At 45.7% G+C, this 23,858-nt stretch overlaps 1 protein-coding gene across 6 annotated transcripts in view; it reads right to left on the bottom strand.

Moving 5' to 3' along the window:
• Positions 1-23,858, bottom strand: part of TET3 (tet methylcytosine dioxygenase 3) — a 111,783-nt gene that overhangs the window by 11,767 nt on the left and 76,158 nt on the right. For all 6 annotated transcript variants that reach the window (XM_061155751.1, XM_061155748.1, XM_061155753.1 and 3 more), the window contains 6 exons: positions 19,038-19,128; positions 11,935-12,028; positions 4,774-4,982; positions 3,467-3,617; positions 912-1,001; positions 273-410 (listed from right to left, as the gene is read on the bottom strand). In XM_061155751.1, the coding sequence (XP_061011734.1) occupies positions 273-410; positions 912-1,001; positions 3,467-3,617; positions 4,774-4,982; positions 11,935-12,028; positions 19,038-19,128 (773 nt within the window). The remainder of the gene's footprint in view (positions 1-272; positions 411-911; positions 1,002-3,466; positions 3,618-4,773; positions 4,983-11,934; positions 12,029-19,037; positions 19,129-23,858) is intronic.

The following is a 23,858-nucleotide window of genomic DNA, read 5'->3' as shown; positions in this document are numbered from 1 at the left end:
TCAAGAGACTGTCTGGACTTAAATCCAAGTGTTCAGAGAGACCTGGAACCACACTTTAGATTAAACTGGGGCACACTGGGTGCCCAAGAGGCTGTATTCTGCAGCATCCACCCACACCAGCTCTGTCCCTGCATTTCCCAAAGTTGGCAGAAGCAGGCAGCCGGGCAGGGTCTCTGCCAGCCTTGAGCCCACCTATCCGCACAGAGCAGGTGTGTGCCCCCTCCCAGGATCATCTCATAGGTGGGGCTGTGACAGCTCACAGGCTTTCTTACCACTGTGCACCCGTTGTAGAGGTTATGCTGGTCCTTGTGGGCGTGGGCACAGAAGTCCATGCAGGCCGTGACCCCCGAGAAGGGCCGCCCTTCCTTCAGCCCCAGACGGCAATCAATCGCTATTTCCTCATTGGTCACCTGTGGAGATTGCCAAGAAGAGCTGCTCAAGTGACCTGGGATGAGTGGCCCTGACTTGGCAGAGGGGAGGCCAGGGGCGTAGAGGGAGGGAAGGAGGGAGGAGGTTAAGGAACACAACTGTCTTGTACTTGGGCTGCAGGAGGGAGGTTTTATGGCTGAAGCCCCTATAGGGGTTACTTCCTTCTGGGTTATCTCAAGTTCCCCTTGCCTGAACTACGGAGTGCAGAGGTGACTGGTGAGAGAAACTCAAGCCTCCTCAGTAGAAACCAGAGCAGAGGACGTGGAGGATTCTGAGGGGGAGAGAGATAAAGACTAAGGATAGAGGAGAGTCTGGGGTGTGGTGAGCCTGGTGCAAACAAGAGGTCTTAACAAAGACCTACACCGCTGCTGAAGCAGTGGCTGGGCTTTCCCATCAGGAGCCCACTCTGCCACTGCCACACAGCAGGGAGCTGGGCAGAGGTGGGGTGTCACGTGGGCAGAGAACAGCCCAAGACCCAGTACCTGGTTCTGATAGGCCTGGGGCGCCAGCCGCTTATACAGGGGAGCAACTTCGGTGGCCAGGTCCTGGAAACTCTTCCGGAGCACTTCTTCCTGTGGAGACGAGAATAGTCACACACCCCCAGAGCAGCTCCGCCTGGTAAACAAACTCTGCACCCTGGAAATCCACCTCCATTCCAGAACCTCTGCTGGGCTCCCGGTGGCAAGGTAAGAAGTAAGGGGCCGTCAGGTATCTTAACAGTGTCTCCTCTGGGAAGGGTATGGGGCCGGGTCTGATTTAAAGTTGGAGATGCTGAAGCTCACCAGAGGAGACGCTCCTGAGAGTCTGGTCACCCTGACTACCAAGCACCTGCTCTGCCAGCCTCCAGCCCAGTGCCGCTCAGAACACCTAGAACAGGCTCCTGCCCTTACTGAGCACCTCGGTCAGAGGTGGGGGATGGCAGGCGTGTGCGAGCACAAGCAGCAAGTGTGGGTCCTTCCTGCAGTGGTCCAGACAGGTAAACAGAGGCGGGGGGCGGGCGGGGCCTGTGCTAGGAATCCCACAGCCGCCGGGCCCAGCGCCCGTCACGAGCCAAGTACACAGACTCAACGTTCTATCCTTTGAGACCATCATCTCAGGTGTTCAGCCCACAAGCCGTGTGTGGCTACTGCAGCATAAATTAACTTTAATTAAAATTAAATAAAAAATTCAGCCCCTCCACTGTACTAGCCACATTTCAAATACTCAGTGACTACAAGTGGTTCCTGTGGCTGTCTGTATTCTACAGTGAACATTTCCATTATCACAGAAAGTTCCACCAGACAATGCTGACCTCAATGAAGCAAACCCCAAACAGAGAATTTAAGGTATTCACGGCCTTTCTCTAGCCCTCTGAGGGTGACAAGTAGGGCTACAGCGGCTCCGAGCCAGCCTTGAGCACAGGCATGAAGAGTTTACAGAGAAGAACGAGGAGGAAGAGGGAAGGAAGAAAGCACCAAACTCACAGAATTAGAAATAGAAAGGAGAGACCAATGGCTCAGCTGTCTGTCCAAGTGGGGCGGCAGAGCTACCAGCCAGCCTCACTGCACCTCCTTGGCTACCTTCCAGATGCTTCCACGAGCACGGGGGGCCTGAAGCCAGCACAACATGGGGGTGGGGAAACACAGGCCAGGGTTAAATGCTGACCTCACCACCACTGCCACACAGCCTCGGGCAAGCCATCTGCCTCACCTGTAAAGGGAGCAGTCATAGTGCCCAGAGCCTCAGGGTGTCATAAGATTAACTGAGACACTTGTGAGGTTCTGAGCAGAGTACCCAGCACTTAGTAGGTGCACAGGAAATGGTAGCTGATGGAACAGAGAAAATACTTGTTTTCCATCTATTGCTTTCATTCATGATAATTCCTAGTTTCTGGCGGCACTAAGACTCCTTCATTCATTGAAGCAACTGCATTTGCTGCTTCTGAGGGAGGCAGGGTGCTGCCATAAATAAAAGTCTAGCGTCAAATTAGACTCAGACTAGGTTATGTAATAGTCAAAAAAGCTGGCTTTGAGAGGGAAAAAAAAGAGCTTCTAAATTTGGACGTGCTGCTTCCTTTTATTTCTGAAAAGCAAAGCCTGGAAGTCTGAGCATAGAAATTTATATGTGGTTTAGGAAAAAAAATGTACCCCAGGAGTCCTTGCCCCCTGAAAAGGGGGAAAGCCCTTCTGGTACAAGGAGCTTGAAGAGAGTTGGAATGTAGAGAGTGGGATCAAGGTACTGCCGGGATCCAGTGTCCCCCTCCTTGCAGGAGCAGAAGCAGGAGGGAGGGAGGCTGGGGGAAGCCCACTGCAGCCTGTGCCTGGCTTTGCCTCTAGACTTCAAGGAGAGAACCCCTCGGATGGCCTGCCCAACCAAGGCAACAGAGGAGAAGTGGCAGAGGGGGAGGCAGCCTGGCTGGACACGCCTGGCTCCCAGCCTAAGCTCAGCCTGCGGAGGAGACCCTGAGACCCTTGTCCTGTTGTTACTGGGTTGAGGAAAAGCTCCGGAGGGCAGGAGGAGGCCTCAGGCCTAGAGGCAACATCATGTGGGTGCTAGCCCAGTGCCCGAGGACCATGCCAGGCCCTCAGCAGGGGACAGCAAAGACCTGGACAACTGCACAGAGATGTGTCTCCAGCGGTCAGGCAGGATGAGGGAAGTCTAGCATCAGTCAAAAGATGGCCTGAGGCCCCTCTTCCTCCCATACCTCCCACCCAGAAAGGTGTCTTGTGAAGAATAGAGGGAAGTGATAACTCTTAAGAGGGCCATACTCTAATGAAGGAATCTGAACATTTACCTTAAGGAGACTTTTCTAAACTGCAAGAGTCTGAGGTACCTGTAATTGGTAAGTCTAATTTTTCACTTGTCATATCCTTCCACAACACATCACATAACTTATTTCACTGCAAGATAAGGTCAGTTAAAAAACAAAAAAGGAAGTTCCATTTTATGCACATCTGAGTCTCAGTGCACTAATCCTATGTGCCATCTGGACTGTTAGAGGCAGCATGTGGGACAGGGTGAGTGGGAGCCCCTGGGCTCCCTATGGGGCTCTGCTCACCTCTTTGGGGTTGTCCCCTGCGAGGCGGAACTTGCGAGGAGTTTTGCTCCGAGCATATTTGCAGCCATTGAAGTACATGCTCCAGGAACAACCGAAGGAGAAGGAGGCACCACAGGTGTTTGGGTCTTTGCCTTGGCAAGCGCAGGTCCGGCTGCAACAGGTAACACGTTAGGCATCCAAAGCACACTTTTTGTTCTGGCATTTCCCCTCCCTGAGGGGGAGGCCCTGCTGTTGCCTGGCACCCGCTGGCCTCCCACTATTGGGATGACAATCATTCCCTGCCCTCAACTCCTTTCCCAAGTCTCTACCCTTGTGGGCAGAGGACCAGTTCTGAGTAGCCTGCTGGGCTCCCACCCCTGAGCCTGAAGGTCTGAGAGTCTGTTGCTGGGAGAAGCACCTGGGTTTTGTGAGATGGCTGAAAGGACCTAATCAAAAACCCAATCAGGTTTACACTTTGCCATGACTCTAATATCTTGATCAGCTTCAACACAGACCACTCGAAGAGGGGAATAATGTGAACCACAGAGTTTGAACATGCCTGCTTCCTGCAGGCCCAGGTGCTGACAGGCCTTTAAAGAAATTAACACTGACATTACCATTCAACACTTAATAAAATCCAGAAATAATCCAAACACCCCTCAGTTGGGGAATGAATAAACAAACTGTGACGCATCCACATGGTGGAATACTGCTCAGTAGTGAAAAGGAATGGGCTCCTGATCCACACATCCGTAGATGAAACTCAGAAGAAGCCAGACTCGGGAGGCTACCTGCTGCATCGTTCCCTTTATGTGACACTCTGATAAAGGCAACCCTACCTAGACAGGAAGCAAGGTGTGTGGTTGCCAGGGGTGGAGGGGAGCACCAGGCTATAGCGGGGCATGGTGGAGTTTGGGGCTGAGGGAGCTGTTCCATGTCTTGATTGTGGTGGTGGCTACACGGCTATAAACATCTGTCAAATTCCTCAAACTGTATACCTCAAAGGATGAGTTTCACTGTAAGTAAAAATACCTTAATTTAAAAAATGGGGGGAGGATCCTGTAAGGATAGGTCTTACGAATATCACTGATGCCTTATATTAGTGGGGCACTCACACACGTTTCCACACTTGCCACCATTGTTAGGGCCTCAGAGTCAATTTGGGGCAGAAAGCAGAGCTAAGCTGAGTCAAGAGACCCTCCCCAGCCAGGGTCAGACCTCAGGCCAGCTCCGCGGGTGAGCACTCTTTCCACCACAGGCCTACCTCTGCGGAACACACAGGGCCCTGACCCCGTGTCCCACCCCCGCCACTGGGACCATCCACATACTCATCGTTGAGGCCACATCTCCGGCTGGTGGGGTTCCCGTACTTCCGGAGGGTGTCGGTGAGCTCCTGGTAGAGGGTGTCTCCGAGGCTGCGGGGGATGCCCTCCCAGGCCAGGATGAGGATGACGATCACGGCGTTCTGGCAGTGGTGCCCCGCCCGGTGCCGCACCAGGCAGAGCAGCTTCTCTTCCAGCGTGTGCCTGCGGATCACCTGCGGGGAGGCGGGGAAGGGGGCGCTGGGAACCACAGGAGTCAAGCGCCCGCGCCCGTCCGCAGCGGACACCACACACCCCGCCCCTCTGCCCACAGACCCGGGTGCAGCTCTTCTGGGCAGTGTCCCAGGGGAGTCACACCCTGGCGACGGCAACCACACAGGCTAAAGGACCATTGTAATTCGGAAAAGAAAAACGTTACAGTGCAAAATAAAAAATAATTACTACAAAACCTAAGTAATTGGTGATTTACATAGACTTAGGAATAATAATAAAACTCAGCAGTAGCCACAGGACTGGAAAAGGTCAGTTTTCATTCCAACCTCAAAAAAGGGCAACGCCAAAGAATTCAAACTACTGTACAATCGTGGTCATTTCACATGCTAGCAAGATAATGCTCAAAATCCTTCAAGCTAGGCTTCAACAGTACATGAACCAGAACTTCCAGATGTACAAGCTGGATTTAGAAAAGGCAGAGGAACCAGAGATCAAACTGCCAACAAGGCAACTGCCAACAAGATTAAGTAAGGGAATTCCAGAAAAACATCTATTTCTGCTTCATTTACTACACTAAAGCCTTTGACTGTGTGGATCACAACAAACTGTGGAAAATGTTTAAAAGACATGGGAATACCTGCCTCCTGAGAAATCTGCATGCAGGTTAAAAAGCATCAGTTAGAACCAGACATGGGACAATGGACTGGTTCAAAACTGGGAAAGGAGTACATCAAGGCTGTATATTGTCACCCTGCTTATTTGGCTTACATGCAGAGTACATCATGCAAAATGCCAGGCTGGATGAATCACAAAGTGGAATCAAGATTGTCAGGAAAAATAGCAACAACCTCAGATATGCAAATGATACCACCCTAATGGCAGAAAACAAAGAGGAACTAAAGAGCTTCTTGATGAAGGTGAAAGAGGAGAGTGAAAGAGCTGGCTTAAAACTCAACATTCAAAAAATGATGATCATGGCACTGGTCCCAACACTTCATGGCAAACAGATGGGGAAACAATGGAAACAGTGATAGACTATTTTCTTGGGCCCCAAATGCACTGCAGACAGTTACTGCAGCCATGAAATTAAAAGCTGCCTGCTCCTTGGAAGAAAAGCTATGACAAACCTAGACAGCCTATTAAAAAGCAGAGTCATCACTTTGCTGACAAAGGTCTGTATAGTCAAAGCTATGGTTTTTCCAGCAGTCATGTATGGACGTGAGAGTTGGACCATAAAGAATGCTGAGCACCAAAGAAATGATGCTTTCAAACTGTGGTGCTGGAAAAGATGCTTGAGAGTCCCTTGGACAGCAAAGAGATTAAACCAGTCAATCTTAAAAGGAAATCAACCCTGAATATCCATCAGAAGGACTGATGCTGAAGCTGAAGCTCCAATATTTTGATCACCTGATGTGAAGAGCTGACTGACTGGAAAAGACCCTGATGCTGGGGAAGATTGAGGGTAGGAGGAGAAGGCAACAGAGGATGAGATGGTTGGATGGCATCATCAACTCAATGAACATGAGTTTGAGCAAACTCTGGGAGATAGTGAAGGACAGGGAAACCTGGTGTGCTGCAGTCCATGGGGTTACAAAGAGTCAGACGCAACTGAACTACTCAACAAAAGGAATAAAATCTATAGAAAAAGTTATAAGCCAAAATTTCAGAAATTTTTACATTGTCCTAAAACATTTGCAGAGAAAATGGTGCATATGTGCATGGTTTTTGTTAAAAAGCAAGGGCCTGGACACTATGGAAAACAGTTTTTGGTCGTTCCTTGGAAAGTTAAACATATGTGACCAGGCACAGCTAAGAATATAACCAGAGTTTCAGGATGGCATGATGAGAAAATTTTGGAAATAGATAGTGGTGATGGGTTGCATAACAATGTGAATGTAACTGATGCCACTGGATTGCACATTTAAAATGATTAAAATGAAAATTTTATGTTACGTATGTTTTAACAATTTTTAAAATTAGTAATGCAATACCACGGAATTGTGTACTTTAAATGAGCGAATTTTATGGTATGTGAATTACATCTCAATAAGACTGCTAAAAAAAAAAAAGCATAGGCCATGGGGCACTGCTCTGCTCGTCAGGGTTCAGCCGTCCAGTCACCCAGGCTCTCACCTCACTCTTCACCCACGCCCTAAACACTGTCCTGGCTCACACAAAGCACAAAGGATCCAGGAGGGGGGGTGAGGTGGCTGAATCTCCCCTCCAAAAACCCCAAGGAATTCTGTGACTAGATAAGATGTGGGGGCCTGTGAAGAGGGAAGACTGGGAAGGGCTCTGAGTGGCAAGTGGAGGGACAGGACTTGAGACAGGGCTTCTACAAAGTAAGCAGGGGGCTCCCTTACATTCATAGCTACATGCTTTAGAAGGGGGAGCAGATGGTTGGGAGAGGGGTGAAATGGGGAGACCACTGACATAAGACAAGCAAAACGGATAAAGTGTGAACTAGGACACTGGGGAATGAACAGGAAAAGACATGGATTCTAGAGAACTTCAGGAGAAAGGTGACTTTGGGACCACCTCACTATAGGAGCTGAGGGCCAGGCAAAAGTCTTTTTTTTTTTTCAGGCAAAAGTCTTAAATGACACTTTGCAGTGCAGAAAAGTGGGTGAGTGTGGGCAGTGTTTCCTGGCAGGGGAGCAGGCAGCACCCCACGGGGGAGGCACTTTGGAACACTGGAGTGGCTATTCCGAGCAGAACCAACAGAATCTGTCTGGAGGGCAGGAGGTGTCTGGGCTGGAGACAGACTTGGCCACGAGTACATCAGTGCAGGCTGATGCTGAGAGCGCCACCAGGCGGGCAGTATCAATAAGGAAAGCGGGCCAGAGGTACAACTAAGGAGTGGAAGGTGGGTGGGAAGCCAGACCTCTCTCCATGGGCCACTGGCTGGTGGGAATTCCAGCCAAGCATACCTAGCCCTTCCAGTTTGGGAAGAAGAAAACAGAAATCCAAATTTTCACATGAAATCTCTCCTTTTAAAGACATGAACACCACATTCATTTTTTAAATGGTGGGAAAAAATATGTAACGTAAAATTTAGCATTTTAAGTGCACAATTCAGTAGCATTAAGCACATTCACATTATATAAACTATCACCAGAACTTCTTTCATCTCCAGAACTTTTAATTTTCCCAAATAGAAACTCTCTACCCACTTAATACTAACCCTCCATTCTCCGCTGAGCCCAGCCCATGGGGACAACCATTTTGCTTTCTGACTCTATTAATTTGACTATGCCAGGTACCTCACATAAGTGGAATTGTACAACATTTGTCCTTCAGTGACCAGCTTAATTTCACTTAGCATGACATCCTCAAGTTTCATCCATAAGGCAGCAAGTATCAGAACTTCCTTCAAAATTTAAAGGACATCTTGTATACTAAACAAAACATTCCTGGGCCAAGAGTTCCTGCTTTGAGTCACAGCAGTGATGGTGCCCACCACCTCCACCCTTTGTGGAAGCAATGATTGCAACATTATTTATAAAATTGTTTTTGTGGATCAGTGAATATATGAACTGCCACTGATCATTTCCGTGTGTGGCTGGCTTTCTGCAGACTGAGCCGGGCACTTCATGGGCATCTGCACACACAGTAGGTAGTAGGGTTTGCCTCAGCAGAGCACCGGCTAATTACATTCATGTGCGATGCACGTTCAGCGCACACAGACAGGCCTGTGCTGTCAAGAGCGCAGACTGAGGCCGTGCCCTACGAGTTTCCACGTCTGCGAGTGCCTATGCATGCGTGCTCAGCCATGTTCTGACTCTTCGTGACCCCATGGACTGTGGCCCGCCAGGCTCCTCTGTCCATGGGATTTTCCAGGTAAGAATACTAGACTGGGCTGCCATTTCCTCCTCCAGGGGGATCTTCCCAATGCAGGGATCAAGCCTGGGTCTCCTGCGTCTCCTGCACCAGCAGGCAGATTCTTTACCTCTGAGCCACGTGGGAAGCCCTAAATGTGCCTAGTCACACGTAAATGTGCAGAGGCAGGAGCAGACAGCCCTGTGACCACACCCTCACAGGCCTCTGGATACATGCAAAAGAGCTGTAACCAAGCGGAGCTCCCTATCCACACTCTATGAAGGAACCCAGCAGGACGAAATACACAACGTGCAGAAGTCAAAGTCCAACGTGAGGTGTGAACACACCAACACTCAGAGCACAGCAATGCAGACGGTTCACGTGCCATCACAGGACTGTAAACAAATCACCGAGGTGTGGGGCAGGAGGTCCCTGAGCGCCGAGCAGAAACCCAAATCTATTCCCCCATCACTCTCAGCCTTGGTCTGAGTTCCAGCACTGCGGTTCCCCAGTTAAGTCTGCTCTACCATGTGCCCGGTGGGCCTTCAAGTATCTGCCTTCTGACCTGTTACCATTACGGGCTGGCCCAAGCAGCATCTCCAGGGCTCTTCTACCAAAAGCCCGTTTATCGTGTCTGCAGTGTTTGCATCTGGTATGCCTCCATTTATCCTGAGCCTTTGGGATCCTACCCGCGTTGCTCCCTCATCTCCACGCTTCGTGACTTCCGCACTTTGTACAGGCCACCTTAAAAGCTGAGACTACCAGCAGGCTCTCTGGGGAGGTCCCCACTGGTTTCTTAGATCATTCTCTGAACACACATTTGCTGGGCATCCATGATGCACCTCAGCTTTGTCACCCAAGACCCCAGCTAGTTAAATCTAAAACTTGTCAGCTTGTAGCTGAAGGTGATGGCTGCAGACACAGACGGGAACCCTGGCTGGAATGAACACCCAGGACCTAGACACGGGGTGGAGCGGCGGGGAGAGCACGGAAGGCGCTGGCCAGGCCAGCACAGGGAGCTGGGAGCTGCCACCCCCCACGGCGATGGACCACGGCCGGCCGCCACTGAGAATAATCTGTCCTTAGCATTTGTGGGCCATTTCCACAGGGGGCAGAGAAACGGAACCTCTGTCCCTTCTCTAACTTCCAAGGAGGTGGAATTCTAGATGAACCCTACAACCGTAATACATAGGGTTATTTGATAGCTGTGTAGGCAAAAAATAAGGGAAATTCACCACCACCCTATGGGAGATGGTTAGAAAACAAAAAAAAACACACAGCACTTCCATTTTCTTGCCACTGTAATAACAGTTCTACGGTCTACCACTCTTCTCATTAACAAAATTTCCCTCCTCTCTCATCAGATGTGGAACTTATTTTCACTCATCAGATGTGGAATTTCCTCACCTCTCCATCACTATGTATTCCCTTCTATATGAGCTTTTCTTTCAAAAAGAAAGAAGATGGGCATTGGTGATGGGCATTCCCCCAGGCTTGGTGATATCCACAAGCTATTCCAACCTTTGGACAAAGCACTGTGTTCATGTGCCCAGCTCTGGGCATTTGCCCGCAGAGCCTGGAGGGACCAGAGTTCTGAGGACCACGTTCTTCCCTCCATCATTCTGCTTTTCTCTCATGGCCCCAGAAACAGATCTCACACTTTACCTGGGCGCCTTCCTCCCTATCCCTCAGCAGAGACACATGAGCACTGGTCAAGAGCAAAAGCTTCACCATGGGTGTCTGAGGATTAAGATGCATATTCTTATCCTCAACACTGTCCACAGAGCCAACTGTGGCTTTAAGGGGGCAACTGTTTCTGAAGCAGAAAAGTGTGCCAATGCCCCAGAGATCTTCAGTTTCTTGCCCGATACTTTGGAATTCCTCAACGACTACATAAATTAGCAGGAGGAAGGGAAAGACACCACTTCCCTGATGGGTTCTCTGGGAGGGATAACACCCCACCCTGATCAGCCAGAGAAATAATTAACCTCCTACTATAATGACCACCTTTCACAAGGGTGGGGAAAACATTCTTTTATATACCCGTGAACACTGTTACGTATTTCAGATTTTTCCAGACAATTCTGCGCTGCCATCTGAAAATTGCTACAGATAGATATGTGGTACTTCAGTTTTAGATACCTATTATTTTCATTAAACATAAAGGTGCAAAGGGATGGGATACAGACCAAATAAAAACAGAGTCTGACAGAGCTCATGTTACTACCATCCTTCACTCGTATGTTCACCCTGCCTTTCCGCCTTTGCCCACATGACTCTCCTCACCAGGAATGCTTCCACTTCTCCTCGCCCATTTAATACGGCCCCATGAATATCCACCTTCTCTGGAAGACCCAGCCTGAACTCCTCCTGCCACTCACATCCCTTGCCCCTGAACTCAACACCACCAAGCCTGCCTCTCAGTGTTACACTCTGATTATTCAAGTCTCCACGATCTTACTTCCTGCTGTCTCTACATTCAAGCAGTTTGAACACAGGGACAAAGCCTTCTATTTTCCATGCATATTCTTCCTACCAAGCAGTGAACAAACAGCTACCTGATAAATGTGCTGCTACTCTGGGCAATGGGTTCTATAGTGGTTCCAAAGTGCTCTATGAGGGCTGGAAGGACAGGTCAGAAAACTGGGTGAAACTGGGGTCTGAGATACTGATGATCCCTGTGCCATGATACGCAGGCTGCCTATAGGAAACAGTGGCTCAGAAGTCAAGCAGATGCAATGCTGTCCTGATTCTGCCCAGAGGCTTAGTTCTTATTGACTAGAGACAGGGACACCCAGCACCAGGGCACACAAGGGGGCAGAGGAGTCACGGTGGGGCCCAGCCTTGAGCACGATGATGTCTCCAGCCAGCTTCCGCATCTCCTTCCCCTGCAGCCCTGAACCACAAGGGCAGTATGAGTGTTGCTGCTAGCAACTAGAGGAAGGAACTAGAGAAGTTCCAAGGCCAGCCTTGGACATCAGGAGCTGGCATTTAAACAAAGTGAGGACCAACAGCTGAGGCTGGGGGAAGATGACCCTAACCAGCACCAGATGCTGGCTCATAGCTCCCTGGGTGGTGCACACGTCTGCCCCCGACTCCCCAGTCCAGTTTGGGCTGTGGAGCTTTGACACGTACCCACTTTGCGATGGGGCAGCCACGTGAGCTCTTCCCTTCCTTCCCCGTGTAGATGACCTTCTCGATCCGGATGGCTTTCCCCTTCTCTCCGTACCTGGAGAGCAAGACAGAAGCCACCATTAGCACAACTGAATCCCAAAGGAGTCCTGGTAAGAAGGCAAGTCTCAACGTGTTTCCGCTTGGGTTTCTAGTTACCATGGGGGCAACAGAAAAGGAAGAGAAAGATTTAAACATTTATTCAGTGCTTGAGCCTCTGGGAACACACCTCCACTTACAGACCTCAGGGCCTCGGGCCCACCTGGCTCCATCCTGCCCCAGGGCAGAAGGTCTCTGATGATTCTCTCTGAGCCCTCAAACCAAAGGCTCAACATAGGCATTTGTATCCAGCCCTGTTAGCAGACTTAGCTACTTATAAAGTCAATAAAATTCAATAGACAAAAGAAAGCAAATGGGGAAACCCTTATTACTGTCTTTCAACAATCCCCAAATGACATTGGAACAGATGAGGACGGATAGCTGAGTCCGGGGGGAAGTGGCCTCTCCAGTACACACTGGCTCCGAGATTCCCTTGGACTTAACAGTAAACACGCCTGTTTCCTGCACACACCCCTGCCCTGGCCCACACACGTGTGCACACACTCAGGGATTCACCACATTCAGAGGTGAGGAAACTGTGGCCCTCGGAGCTGAACTGACCTGCTGACGGGCACACAGCTACCCGGGGGCAATGCTGGCTACAGCGCAGCCACGGAGGTCAGAGCTGGGGCCTGAGAGCCCACACCGCCCTTTCATTACAAGACTGTGGCCAAACGCCTGAACTTCTCTAAGCCTCAGTTTCTTCATCTGTAAAATGGACATAAAAATGGTTCCTGTCTCCTAGGCTTGGGAGTGCCTTAAAAGCACTGGGTTGGCCAAAAAGTTCACTCGGGAAAAGGGGCTGGCAACCCTGAATGAACTTCCTGGCCAATCCAATACATCAAAGTTTCTGGCACAAAGGAAGAGCCCAAATACAATACAATAGAATACAATACAAAGAGTATTCTTAACACTGCAAACATCCATCTTACTAACTTGTCTTATTTTTAATAGCTTCTAGTTTCTAATACAATATCATATCATCTGAGAATAATGGTTATTTGCCAGCTTCTCCTTTCCACTTTCCATGGCTTTACTTCAGTTTCCTGTCTGTCTGTACCGGCTGGCGCTTCCAGAGCTCTTGCAGGCATCTTTGCTTATTTCCTGACTTTCTTGGAGAGGTTTTCAACTACTCACCCCTGAGCATGCAGCTTGCTAACTTTGGGCTAGAGACAGAGACTCCCTTATTTTGAAGAGCTCTATTAACGGTTTCCTGTTCTAAGAATTGTTAATCAAGAATTGATCAATTTTGGTGGCCCAGTGGTTAAGAATTCACCTGTCAATGCAGGGACATGGGTCTGATCCCTGTTCCGGGAGGACTTCACATGCTGAGTGGCAACTAAGTCCGTGCGCCCTAAAGCCCACGCTCTGCAACAAGAGAAGCCACTGCAATGGGAAGCCCATGCACGGCAATTAGAGAGCAGCCCCCAGTCACCAAAACTAGAGAAAGCCCACATGTAGCAATGAAGACCCAACACAGCCATAGATAAATTTTTAAAAAACTTTAAAAAAAGAACTGATCAATTTTATCAAATACATTTTTAACAACTAAGGACACAGAAGAATGGTTTTTCTCCTTTGGTCAATTAACAAGGTATGCTATTTTAACAGACTGTCTAAATCCAACAATTGTTATATTTCTGTAATAAATCCAATTTGGTCATGGCATATTATTTCAATATACTATTTAATAGAGGGTAATGTTATCATAACTACTAGGCATTTGTATCGTTAACTATTACAATTACTACTGTTTTACATATTCTTTATATAAATACATATACAGTTATACATAATTCTTTATCTTATCCACTTCACTTCTAGGAATCTCTGATATAACTTGTACAAATACACCAAGATTTAGGAACAAGACATTGTTGCATCAATGAGAAAATTTAGAAAAAACAAAAATATCCAGTATTGTTGTTGCTTAGTTGCTGGGTTGTGTTCAACTCTTTTGTGACCCTGTGGATTGTGGCCTGCCAGGCTCCTCTGTCCACAGTATTTCCCAGGCAAGAATACTGGAGTGTGTTGTCATTCCCTCCTCCAGGGAATCTTCCTGACCCAGGGATCGAACCCGTGTCTCCTGTGTTGGCAGGCAGATTCTTTACCACTGAGCCACCAGGGAAGCCCAAATATCTAGTACAGGACTGGCTAAATAAAACATAATTAAATAAATGTCCATGCAACAGAAAACCATACAGCTATCAAAAAGGATTCAACAGAATTATATGTACTGACATGAAAAAAATTAAGTGGAGGGGAAAGTATCCACCAACATGGGTATAGTATTCTTGATCCCATTTTCTTCAAAATTTCTCTATACACATATGTTATCTTTGTAAATGCTCAGAAAAAAATCAAACTTGAAAAAATTTTTTCTTCTTGGAGGATAATTACTAGAGAGCTTTATTCACTATAAGCTTTTTAAAAATGGCCTTTTATAGACATGTTTTATTTTTGTAACTGGAAAAGAAAACAAGTACTTTTGAAAATGATGATCTAAGGTCTCTCTGAGTTCAATGTTCTCTGTTTCACTCAAGACCTCGGGAATGAAGTGAAAAGCTAATAACTGCTACATTGAAGTTCTCAGGCTATGTTATAGAACGTGTTTGCAGACAGGACCCTGGGGAGTTTATATAGCATGGTCTGGCTCAAAAGGAAAAGACCAGATAGTGCTGCTTTTGTCTGACTCCTGGAAAACTTTCAACCCCACAAGCATTTATCAGGAAGTGGCCCATGAGCGAAGAGGCTGGGCACTGTGTGTCCTGGGGCCGCTGTGGGAACAATGACCCAAGGTGACCATACCGCTCTCACCAAAACCCACAGGATATCGTTCCCCACAGAAGGGTGAGCTGAGGACACAGACTCGGGCTTTCTGACCAAGACCTTCCGCACTGTCCTATCCTCGTGAGAAATGCTTCTTGCAGTGAACCTTGTATTTGAGAGCAAATAAAAGGGCCAAGCACTGTCTGATCAGGCAAATTTTTTTTTAACCAGGACTGTCTCTATGTTTAAAGACAACCAACAACTCTGGATTTGGTTCTTTTTTTCTTAAATGTCTTAGTTTCTGGCCTATCATTAAGAGGTTAGAATATAGGTGAACTCCTAGACCCTAAAGTAAAGTCTGCAAGGATAGGCTGAAACTTTATTTTAAAGGGTAACTTGATTGTCTTAGCCAGTGATTGTCAAAGGTGGTGCTGGGACCAGCATGCAGACTCTCAAGTCCCATCCCAGGCCTGCTGTTTCAGAAACCCTGGGCTGGGGTCCAGCCATCTGTGCTTTCACAAGTCCTCCAGAAACCTGAAGCATGCTCAAGCTTGATAAGCGCTGATCTAAAGTTGTGATTCTTTGGGGTTACCTCCATCACACAATAATGAGACCAGTTCCCCCCAAACTCAGAGGATTTGCTAGCAGGGTGTTGGTGCTTCATTCCTAGAATGAACATTTAATGAACTGCTAGGCTGCAGAGGATCCCCTTCCCAGTTAGAGGACATGTGGCCCTGTGCAGCAGGCCCTTCTCAGACATGGGTTTGAACATCTGACTCCAATTACCTATGACAACAAGGACCTGGGTACCTAGGGGGTATGGAACCCATTAACAAATTTTATAATATTTCAGGACTTGCTTTGAACCTCCCCCTCCTTCCAAAGTCTTTACCAGATAAGCTAAAAGCACCAACATCCCCTGGGTTTCAGTTTTCTTCCCTCCTCGTCTTGGCCAACTCCTGGCTGTAGAGTGGTCCTGCAGAGAAAGGGTAAGGGGGGAAGTCTAGAGAAAGAGATAGCTCGGATCATTCCCAAACTACACTCCCATTGAGGTGAGTTTCAGCAATCATTCATTCCCCTCCTTGTTCCAGAAGAAGCTTAAAAAGATGTCTATGTGATAAAAATAACAGGTGATGAAATCAGGGTAAAGGGGGAAACAGACAGACATGATGTTTGTATGTAAAATGCAAACGGTGGGATCTTATGCATACCTTAAAAAGATGAGTCTAGAACATTTCATCACATAAGAAATCAAGGAAGCTAATGAAGACTCCTTAGGGTCACGTCAAAAGGACTCAGGGGTGAACCTGCATAGACTTTCATGGGCCAAAGATGAGAAATCACGTTCCTCCTAATGAGGATACACAAATCTGGTGCTAAGCTTACTAACAGCCAACATAAAGATGGAAACACAATCTGTTCCATGATTTACAAGGTCCTTAAGATAAAAATAAACCAGTTGCTGAGGAAAAACACAAGTATTCCTGGTCTTGAGAGGAATTCCTCCCTTGGATCAGTTTCTGAAGAATCTACACTTGGCTGTTATTTTTAAAGCAATGAGAAAAAAGGAAAGGACAAATCTCAACTGCATCATTATCTCTTAATCCTTATTTCAAAACACACTCTTCTATAACCAGAAGTTATTTAGAGAGCTGTCTAGAAATCTTATAAAATTGTTACCAAGAAACAAACAAATGTAAAAACCATCCCAGATCAAGCTTGTATATCTGACGCCACTGCAGCCCTCAACCTGTAAACAATGGTGTCAAAATTCCTCTCAAAAACCGCTGGCCAAAATGATGCCCACTCAAACCTCCAAGCTGCAAGACATATACCCGCGGGCACATGCAGGGGTGCGTGTCACACACACTGGGTTTTTTTGAGTATAATTGCTTTACAAGGTTCTGTTACTTTTCTGCTGTACCATGAAGTGAGTCAGCTGTAGGTATACATACATCCCCTTCCTCCTCTTCTGGACCTCTCTCCCACCCACCCCCGCATCCCACCCCTCTAGGGCATCACAGAGCATGGAGCTGAGCTCCCTGTGCTACAAAGAAGGTTCCCACAAGCTATCTATCTTACATATATATATGCCAACGCTACACTCCCGATTTCTCCACCCTCCTCTCCCCATCTCCTCCACGACCCCTGTCCACACGTCCATTCCTTACATCTGCATCTCCATTCCTGACCTGCAAACAGGTTCCCCTGAACTATTCGTCTAGATTCCACATAATTTGTGTTCATACATGATTTGTTTTTCTCAGCAATCCCACATACTGTTTTGAAAGTGAAAGTTGCTCAGTCGTGTCCGACTCTTTGTGACCTCATGTACTATACAGTCCACGGAATTCCCCAGGCCAGAATACTGGAGTGGGTAGCCTTTCCCTTCTCCAGGGGTTCTTCCCAACCTAGGGATCGAACCCAGGTCTCCTGCATTGCAGGTGGATTCTTTACCAGCTGAGCCACAAGGGAAGCCCAAGAATACTGGAGTGGGCGGCCTATCCCTTCTCCAGCGGATGTTCCCAAGCCAGGAATTGAACTGGGGTCTCCTGCATTGCAGGCAGATTCTTTACCAACTGAGCTATTAGGGAAGCCCACATACTGTTTTAAGTGTTCCCTTTTCTCCACATCCTTGCCAACATTTGTAATCTGTAGACTTTTTGACGATTTTCATGGACTCAGAGGTGCTCTTTCAATCAGGCTTGAATTTACAGATTGGGTCTTTAATCAAATGCTTTTCTGATGGGCTACTATGAATATAAATGTTTCCAGATGGTACAGGATAATTAAGAGTGTTTACAGCAGATCACTGTCCTCCATCCATCTTACCCTTTATTCATTCGGGGACATCACTACAGTTATGCAGTTCAAAATCACGTTTCCTGCTAATTTATCAGTTTAGCTACACTGGTCAGATAAAACCTGCTCCCCAAATTTCTGGAAATTCTAAGCTACTCAGCCCTTGGCCTTCCACATCTGTATGTATATGTATGAGCAAACACGTTTATGTCTTACATAATCTGTGACTTTACTATTAAAATACTAATAAACCTTAGTTATTAAAAAACCCACAGTCCATGTGGATATGATGTGGACACCCTGTATATAATATTTACTAGTAAGGACCAGGTGCTTTCCAGACATCAATTCCATTTATCCTCATAATTCTCGTTCAATGTACACATGCTTTTATCATCTCCATTCTGTAGATAAGAAAACTGAGTCACACAGAAGTAAAGCAACTTACCAAAGAACTCAGCAGTGAGTGGAAGGGCCAGGACTTGGACCTTAGCTCTAGCTCCAGGGTTCCAGTGTTCTCAATCACCAAGCTATTTTACCTCTCTACACTCTGGAACTCATAGTATTTAGTATCTACTGGGGACACACATGGATTTAAAAGTTTCTATTTATATAAAACTACTGTTAAAAAAGCAGAACAGAGCTGTTAAGCAAAAGCGCTACAGTCTTGTGTTGAATCGTAAGTGTACATAAACTCAAATGAGTGTACATAAGTGTACATAAACTCAAACTCAAACTAAACAATAACAAAAATAAAAAACCTACACATATATCTTGGCTTTTTCTACTTGAAATGGCCTAGAGAAATGAGCACTCCCAGCACCTGGAGTCTCTTTTCTAAATAATTTTTCCACCATAAAAATACAAGAAATCAAGAACTCCTAGGATCATGTCAAAATGACTCAGAAGATCATGTAAATAGGTGCCCACTGGCCAAATATGAGGCATACATTCCTCCTAGTGGTGATACAAAACATCACGTACAAAGTAGTTTTAAAAGAAAGAAACAATCAGATTCTGATCAAGCCTTTAGATCTAACTGCCAATTTACAGGACACAGGGCAGAAGAACCTGTTAAACAATACCACAGGAAAGGTAGCAGCAAAATTCAGCCATGGGAAACTCCACAGGACACACAATTTAACCCCATTTCTTTAAGGAAAACTATGTCAATAAAGAGTGAGAGAAAGCGGGGACAGAGGAATATATGAAGGGCAGACCTACAGACAGAAAGAAACCCAGAGCACTGGCGGGTGGAAATTCCACATTCACTTTTCACAGTCTGGGTATCAGAGATTCCTTTCTGTAGTATAAGGCAATGAAAATGAGAGGTGCTTAAAATGCACATTCTATTAACAACTTGCCCATTTCTCCTTGGACATCTGTGCATCACTCACCGCTCCTCCATGAGTTCCCGGATGGAGGCTACTGTGGGGCCAGATCCCAGATGAGTATAATATGGACCTTCATCTTTCTCCACTATTTGTTCTGCAGAAACAGAGTAAACATGATTTGGAGACATCAATTCACCAACAGAAATTCAGGAAGGCAAACCACCAGTAGGAAAATGAATGGTACATTATAAAACAGGAAATTCAAATGGCTTATAAACATATGAATACATTCAATCTCATTAGAAATCAGGAACTACAAATTATAATCACAATGAAACACCATTATACATAGACCAAGTTGGCAAACATTTAAAAATCTGATAAAACTACATACTATCAAGACTGAGGTCTAGCTACTTTGGCATTTAGTTTATCATTATATATAATCTAAACCAGAGGTTAGCAAAGCACTCCATTTTAAGGTACAGATCCCAAACAAACTAAAAACGAGGACTCCAACAGCACCTGTATGCCGTGTCCATTGCAGCATATTCATGAGAGCCAAAGGTGAAAACAGCAGATGCGTCCATCAACACAGACGAACAAAATGTGATATATATCCATACAATATAATATTATTTGACCATAAAAAGGATTTATTCTGATACATGCTACAACATGAATGAACCTGAAAAACATTTTCCTGTTGTTCAGTTGCTCAGTCGTGTCCCATATTTGTGACCCTATGCACTGTGGCACGCCAGGCTTTCCTACCCTTCACTATCTCTCTGGGTTTGCTCAAACTTGTCCATTGAGTCGATATTGCCATCCAATCATCTGATCCTCTGTCACCCTCTCCTCCTCTTCCCCTCAGTCTTTCCCAGCATCAAGGTCTTTTCCAATGAGTCAACTATTCACATCAGGTGGCCAAAATATCACAGCTTCAGCATCTGTCCTTGCAATGAATATTCAGAACTGATATCCTTTAGGATTGATTGATTTGACCTCCTTGCAGTCCAAGGGATTCTCAAGAGTCTTCTCCAGCACCACAGTTTGAAAGCATAAATTCATGGGCAGTCAGATTTCTTTTGGTCCAACTCTCAGATCCATACATGACCACTGGAAAAGTCACAGCTTTGACTATACAGACCTTTGTCAACGAAGTGGTGTTTCTGCTTTTTAATATGCTATCTCGATTTGTCATAGCTTTTCTTCTAAGGAGCAAGTGTCTTTTAATTTCACAACTGCAGTCACCATCTGCAGTGATTTTGGAGCCCAGGAAAATAAAGTCTGTCACTATTTCCATTCTATTACCATCTATTTGTCACGTAGTGATGGAACTGGATGCTACGGTCTTAGCTTTGAATGTTGAGTTTTAAGCCAGCTTTTTCACTCTCCTCTTTCACCTTCATCAAGAGGTTCCTTAGTTCCTCTTCATTTTCTGTCATTAGGTTGGTGTCATCTGCATTTCTGAGGTTATTGACATTTCTCCCAGCAATCTTGATTCCACCTTGTGATTCAGCTGGCCTGGCATCTTGCATGATGTACTCTGCATAGAAGTCAAATAAGCAGGGTGACAATATACAGCCTTGACGTACTCCTTTCCCAATTTTGAACCAGTCTGTTGTATCATGTCTGGTTCTAACTGTTGTTCCCTGGCCTGCATACAGGTTTCTCAGGAGGCAGGTAATGTGATCTGGTATTTCAATCTCTTTAAGAATTTCCCACAGTTTGTTGTGATCCACATAGTCAAAGACTTTAGTATAGTCAATGAAGCAGATGTTTTTCTGGAATTCTCTTGCTTTTTCTATGATCCAATAGATGCTGGCAATTTGATCATTGATTCCTCTGCCTTTTCTAAATCCAGCTTGTACATCTGGAAGTTCTTGGTTTCATGTACTGCTGAAGGCTAGCTTGAAGGATTTTGAGCATTACCTTGCTAGCATGTGAAATGAGCACAATTGTGCAGTAGCTTGAAAATTCTTTGGCATTACCCTTCTTTGGGATTGGAATGAAAACGGATGTTTTCTAGCCCTGTGGCCACTGCTGAGTTTTTCAAATTTGCTGACATATTGAATGCAGCACTTTAAGAGCATCTTTTAAGATTTTAAAAAGGTCAGCTGAAATTCCATCATCTTCACTAGCTTTGTTTGTAGTGATGCTTCCTAAGGCCTACTTGACTTCACACTCCAGGATGTCTGGTTCTAGGTGACTGACCACACCATCATGGTTATCCAGGTCATTAAGACATTTTTTTGTACAGTTTTCCTGTGTATTCTTGTGACCTCTTCTTAATCTCTTCTGCTTCTGTTAGATACTTACTGCTTCTGTCCTTTACTGTCCCCATCTTTGCATGAAATGTTCCCTTGTTATCTCTAATTTTCTTGAAGAGATCTCTAGTCTTTCCCATTCTATTGTTTTTCTCTATTTCATTGCATTGTTTACTTAAGAAGGCTTGCTTAAAACTAGTACAGCCACTATGGAAAACAGCGTGTAGATTTCTTAAAAAACTGGAAATAGAACTGCCATATGACCCAGCAATCCCACTTCTGGGCATACACACTGAGGAAACCAGATCTGAAAGAGACACGTGCACCCCAATGTTCATTGCAGCACTGTTTATAATAGCCAGGACATGGAAGCAACCTAGATGCCCATCAGCAGATGAATGGATAAGGAAGCTGTGGTACATATACACCATGGAATATTACTCAGCCGTTAAAAAGAATTCATTTGAACCAGTTCTAATGAGATGGATGAAACTGGAGCCCATTATACAGAGTGAAGTAAGCCAGAAAGATAAAGAACATTACAGCATACTAACACATATATATGGAATTTAGAAAGATGGTAACGATAACCCTATATGCAAAACAGAAAAAGAGACACAGAAATACAGAACAGACTTTTGGACTCTGTGGGAGAAGGTGAGGGTGGGATGTTTCGAAAGAACAGCATGTATATTATCTATGATGAAACAGATCACCAGCCCAGGTGGGATGCATGAGACAAGTGCTCGGGCCTGGTGCACTGGGAAGACCCAGAGGGATGGGATGGAGAGGGAGGTGGGAGGGGGGATCGGGATGGGGAATACGTGTAACTCTATGGCTGATTCATATCAATGTATGACAAAACCCACTGAAATGTTGTGAAGTAATTAGCCTCAACTAATAAAAACTTAAAAAAAAAAAAAAGAAGGCTTGCTTATCTCTCCTTGCTATTCTCTGCATTCAGTTGGGTATATCTCTCCCTTTTTCCTTGGCCTTTCACTTCTCTTCTCTTCTCAGCTATTTGTAAGGCCTCCTCAGACAACCACTTTGCCTTCTTGCATTTCCTTTCTTGGGGATGGTTTTGGTCTTCACCTCTTGTACAATGTTATGAACCTCCATCCATAATTCTTCAAGCACTCCGTGTACCAGATCTAATCCCTTGAATCTATTTGTCACTTATATAATCATAAGGGATTTTATTTAAGTCATACCTGAATTGCCTAGTGGTTTTCCCTACGTTCTTCAATTTAAGTCTGAATTTTGCAATAAGGAGCTCATGATCTGAGCCACACTTAGCTCCTGGTCTTATTTTTGCTGACTGTATAGAGCTTCTCCCTCTTCCGCTGCAAAGAATATAATCAATCTGATTTTGGTATTGACTATTTGGTGAAGTCCATGTGCAGACAGTCATTGCTTGTGCTGCTAGAAGAGGGTGTTTGTTATGACCAGTGCACTGTCTTGGCGAAATTCTGTTAGCCTTTACTCTTCTTCATTTTGTACTCCAAGGCCAAATTTGCCTATTATTCCAGGTATCTCTTGACTTTCTACTTTTGCACCCCAATCCCCTATGATGAAAAGGACATCTTTTTTTGGTGTTAGTTCTAGAAAGTCTTGTAGGTCTTCATACAACCATTCAACTTCAGCTTCTTTGGCATTAGTGGTTGGGGCACAGACTTGGATTACTGTGATGTTGAATGGTTTGCCTTGGAAACGAATTGAGATCATTTGGTAGTTTTTGAGATTATACCCAAGAACTGCATTTCAGACTCTCTTGTTGACTATGAGGGCTACCCCATTTCTTCTAAGGGGTTCTTGCCCACAGTAGTAGATATAACAGTTATCTGAATTAAGTTCATCCATTCCCATCCACTTTAGTTCACTGTCCTAAAATGTCAATGTTTACTCTTGCCATCTCCTGTTTGAACACTACCAATTTACCTTGATTCATGGACCTAACATTCCAGGCTGCTATGCAACATTACTCTTTACAGCATCGGATTTTACTTTCACCATCAGACGCATCCACAACTGGGCGTTGTTTCTGCTTTGACTCAGACTCTTCATTCTTTCTGGAGCTATTCATCTGCTCTTCTCTAATAGCATATGGGACACCTACTGACGGTGGGGGGGGCTCATCTTTCAGTGTCATATCTTTTGCCTTTTCATACTGTTCATGGGGTTCTCAAGGCAAAAATGCTGAAGTGGTTTGCCATTTTCTTCTAAGGTGGACTATGTTTTCTCCAAACTCCCCATCATGACCCATCCATCTTGGGTGGCCCTGCATAGCATGGCTCATGGTTTCATTGAGCTACACAAGGCTGTGATCCATGTGATCATTTTGGTTAGTTTTCTGTTCTAGCTCCTTCTGTCTTCTCTCTGATGGATGAGGATAAGAGACTTGTGCAAGTTTCCTGATGTGAAATAAGCCAAACACAGGAGGACAAATACTGTATGATTCCACTTATATGAAATACCTAGAATGGGCAAATTCATAAAGGAAAAAGTTAGATTAGAGGTTACCAACAGCTGGGAGGAGTGAGGAATGAGGAGTTATTGTTTAAGGGGTACAGTTTGTTTAGAGTGTTGAAACAGTTTTAGAAATAGATAGTGGTGA

This window comes from Dama dama, chromosome 11 (genome assembly GCF_033118175.1).
Source record: "Dama dama isolate Ldn47 chromosome 11, ASM3311817v1, whole genome shotgun sequence".
NCBI lineage: Eukaryota > Metazoa > Chordata > Mammalia > Artiodactyla > Cervidae > Dama > Dama dama.
The sequence above is the reverse complement of the archived record's forward strand: the minus strand, read 5'-3'. Positions and strand labels throughout refer to the sequence as shown.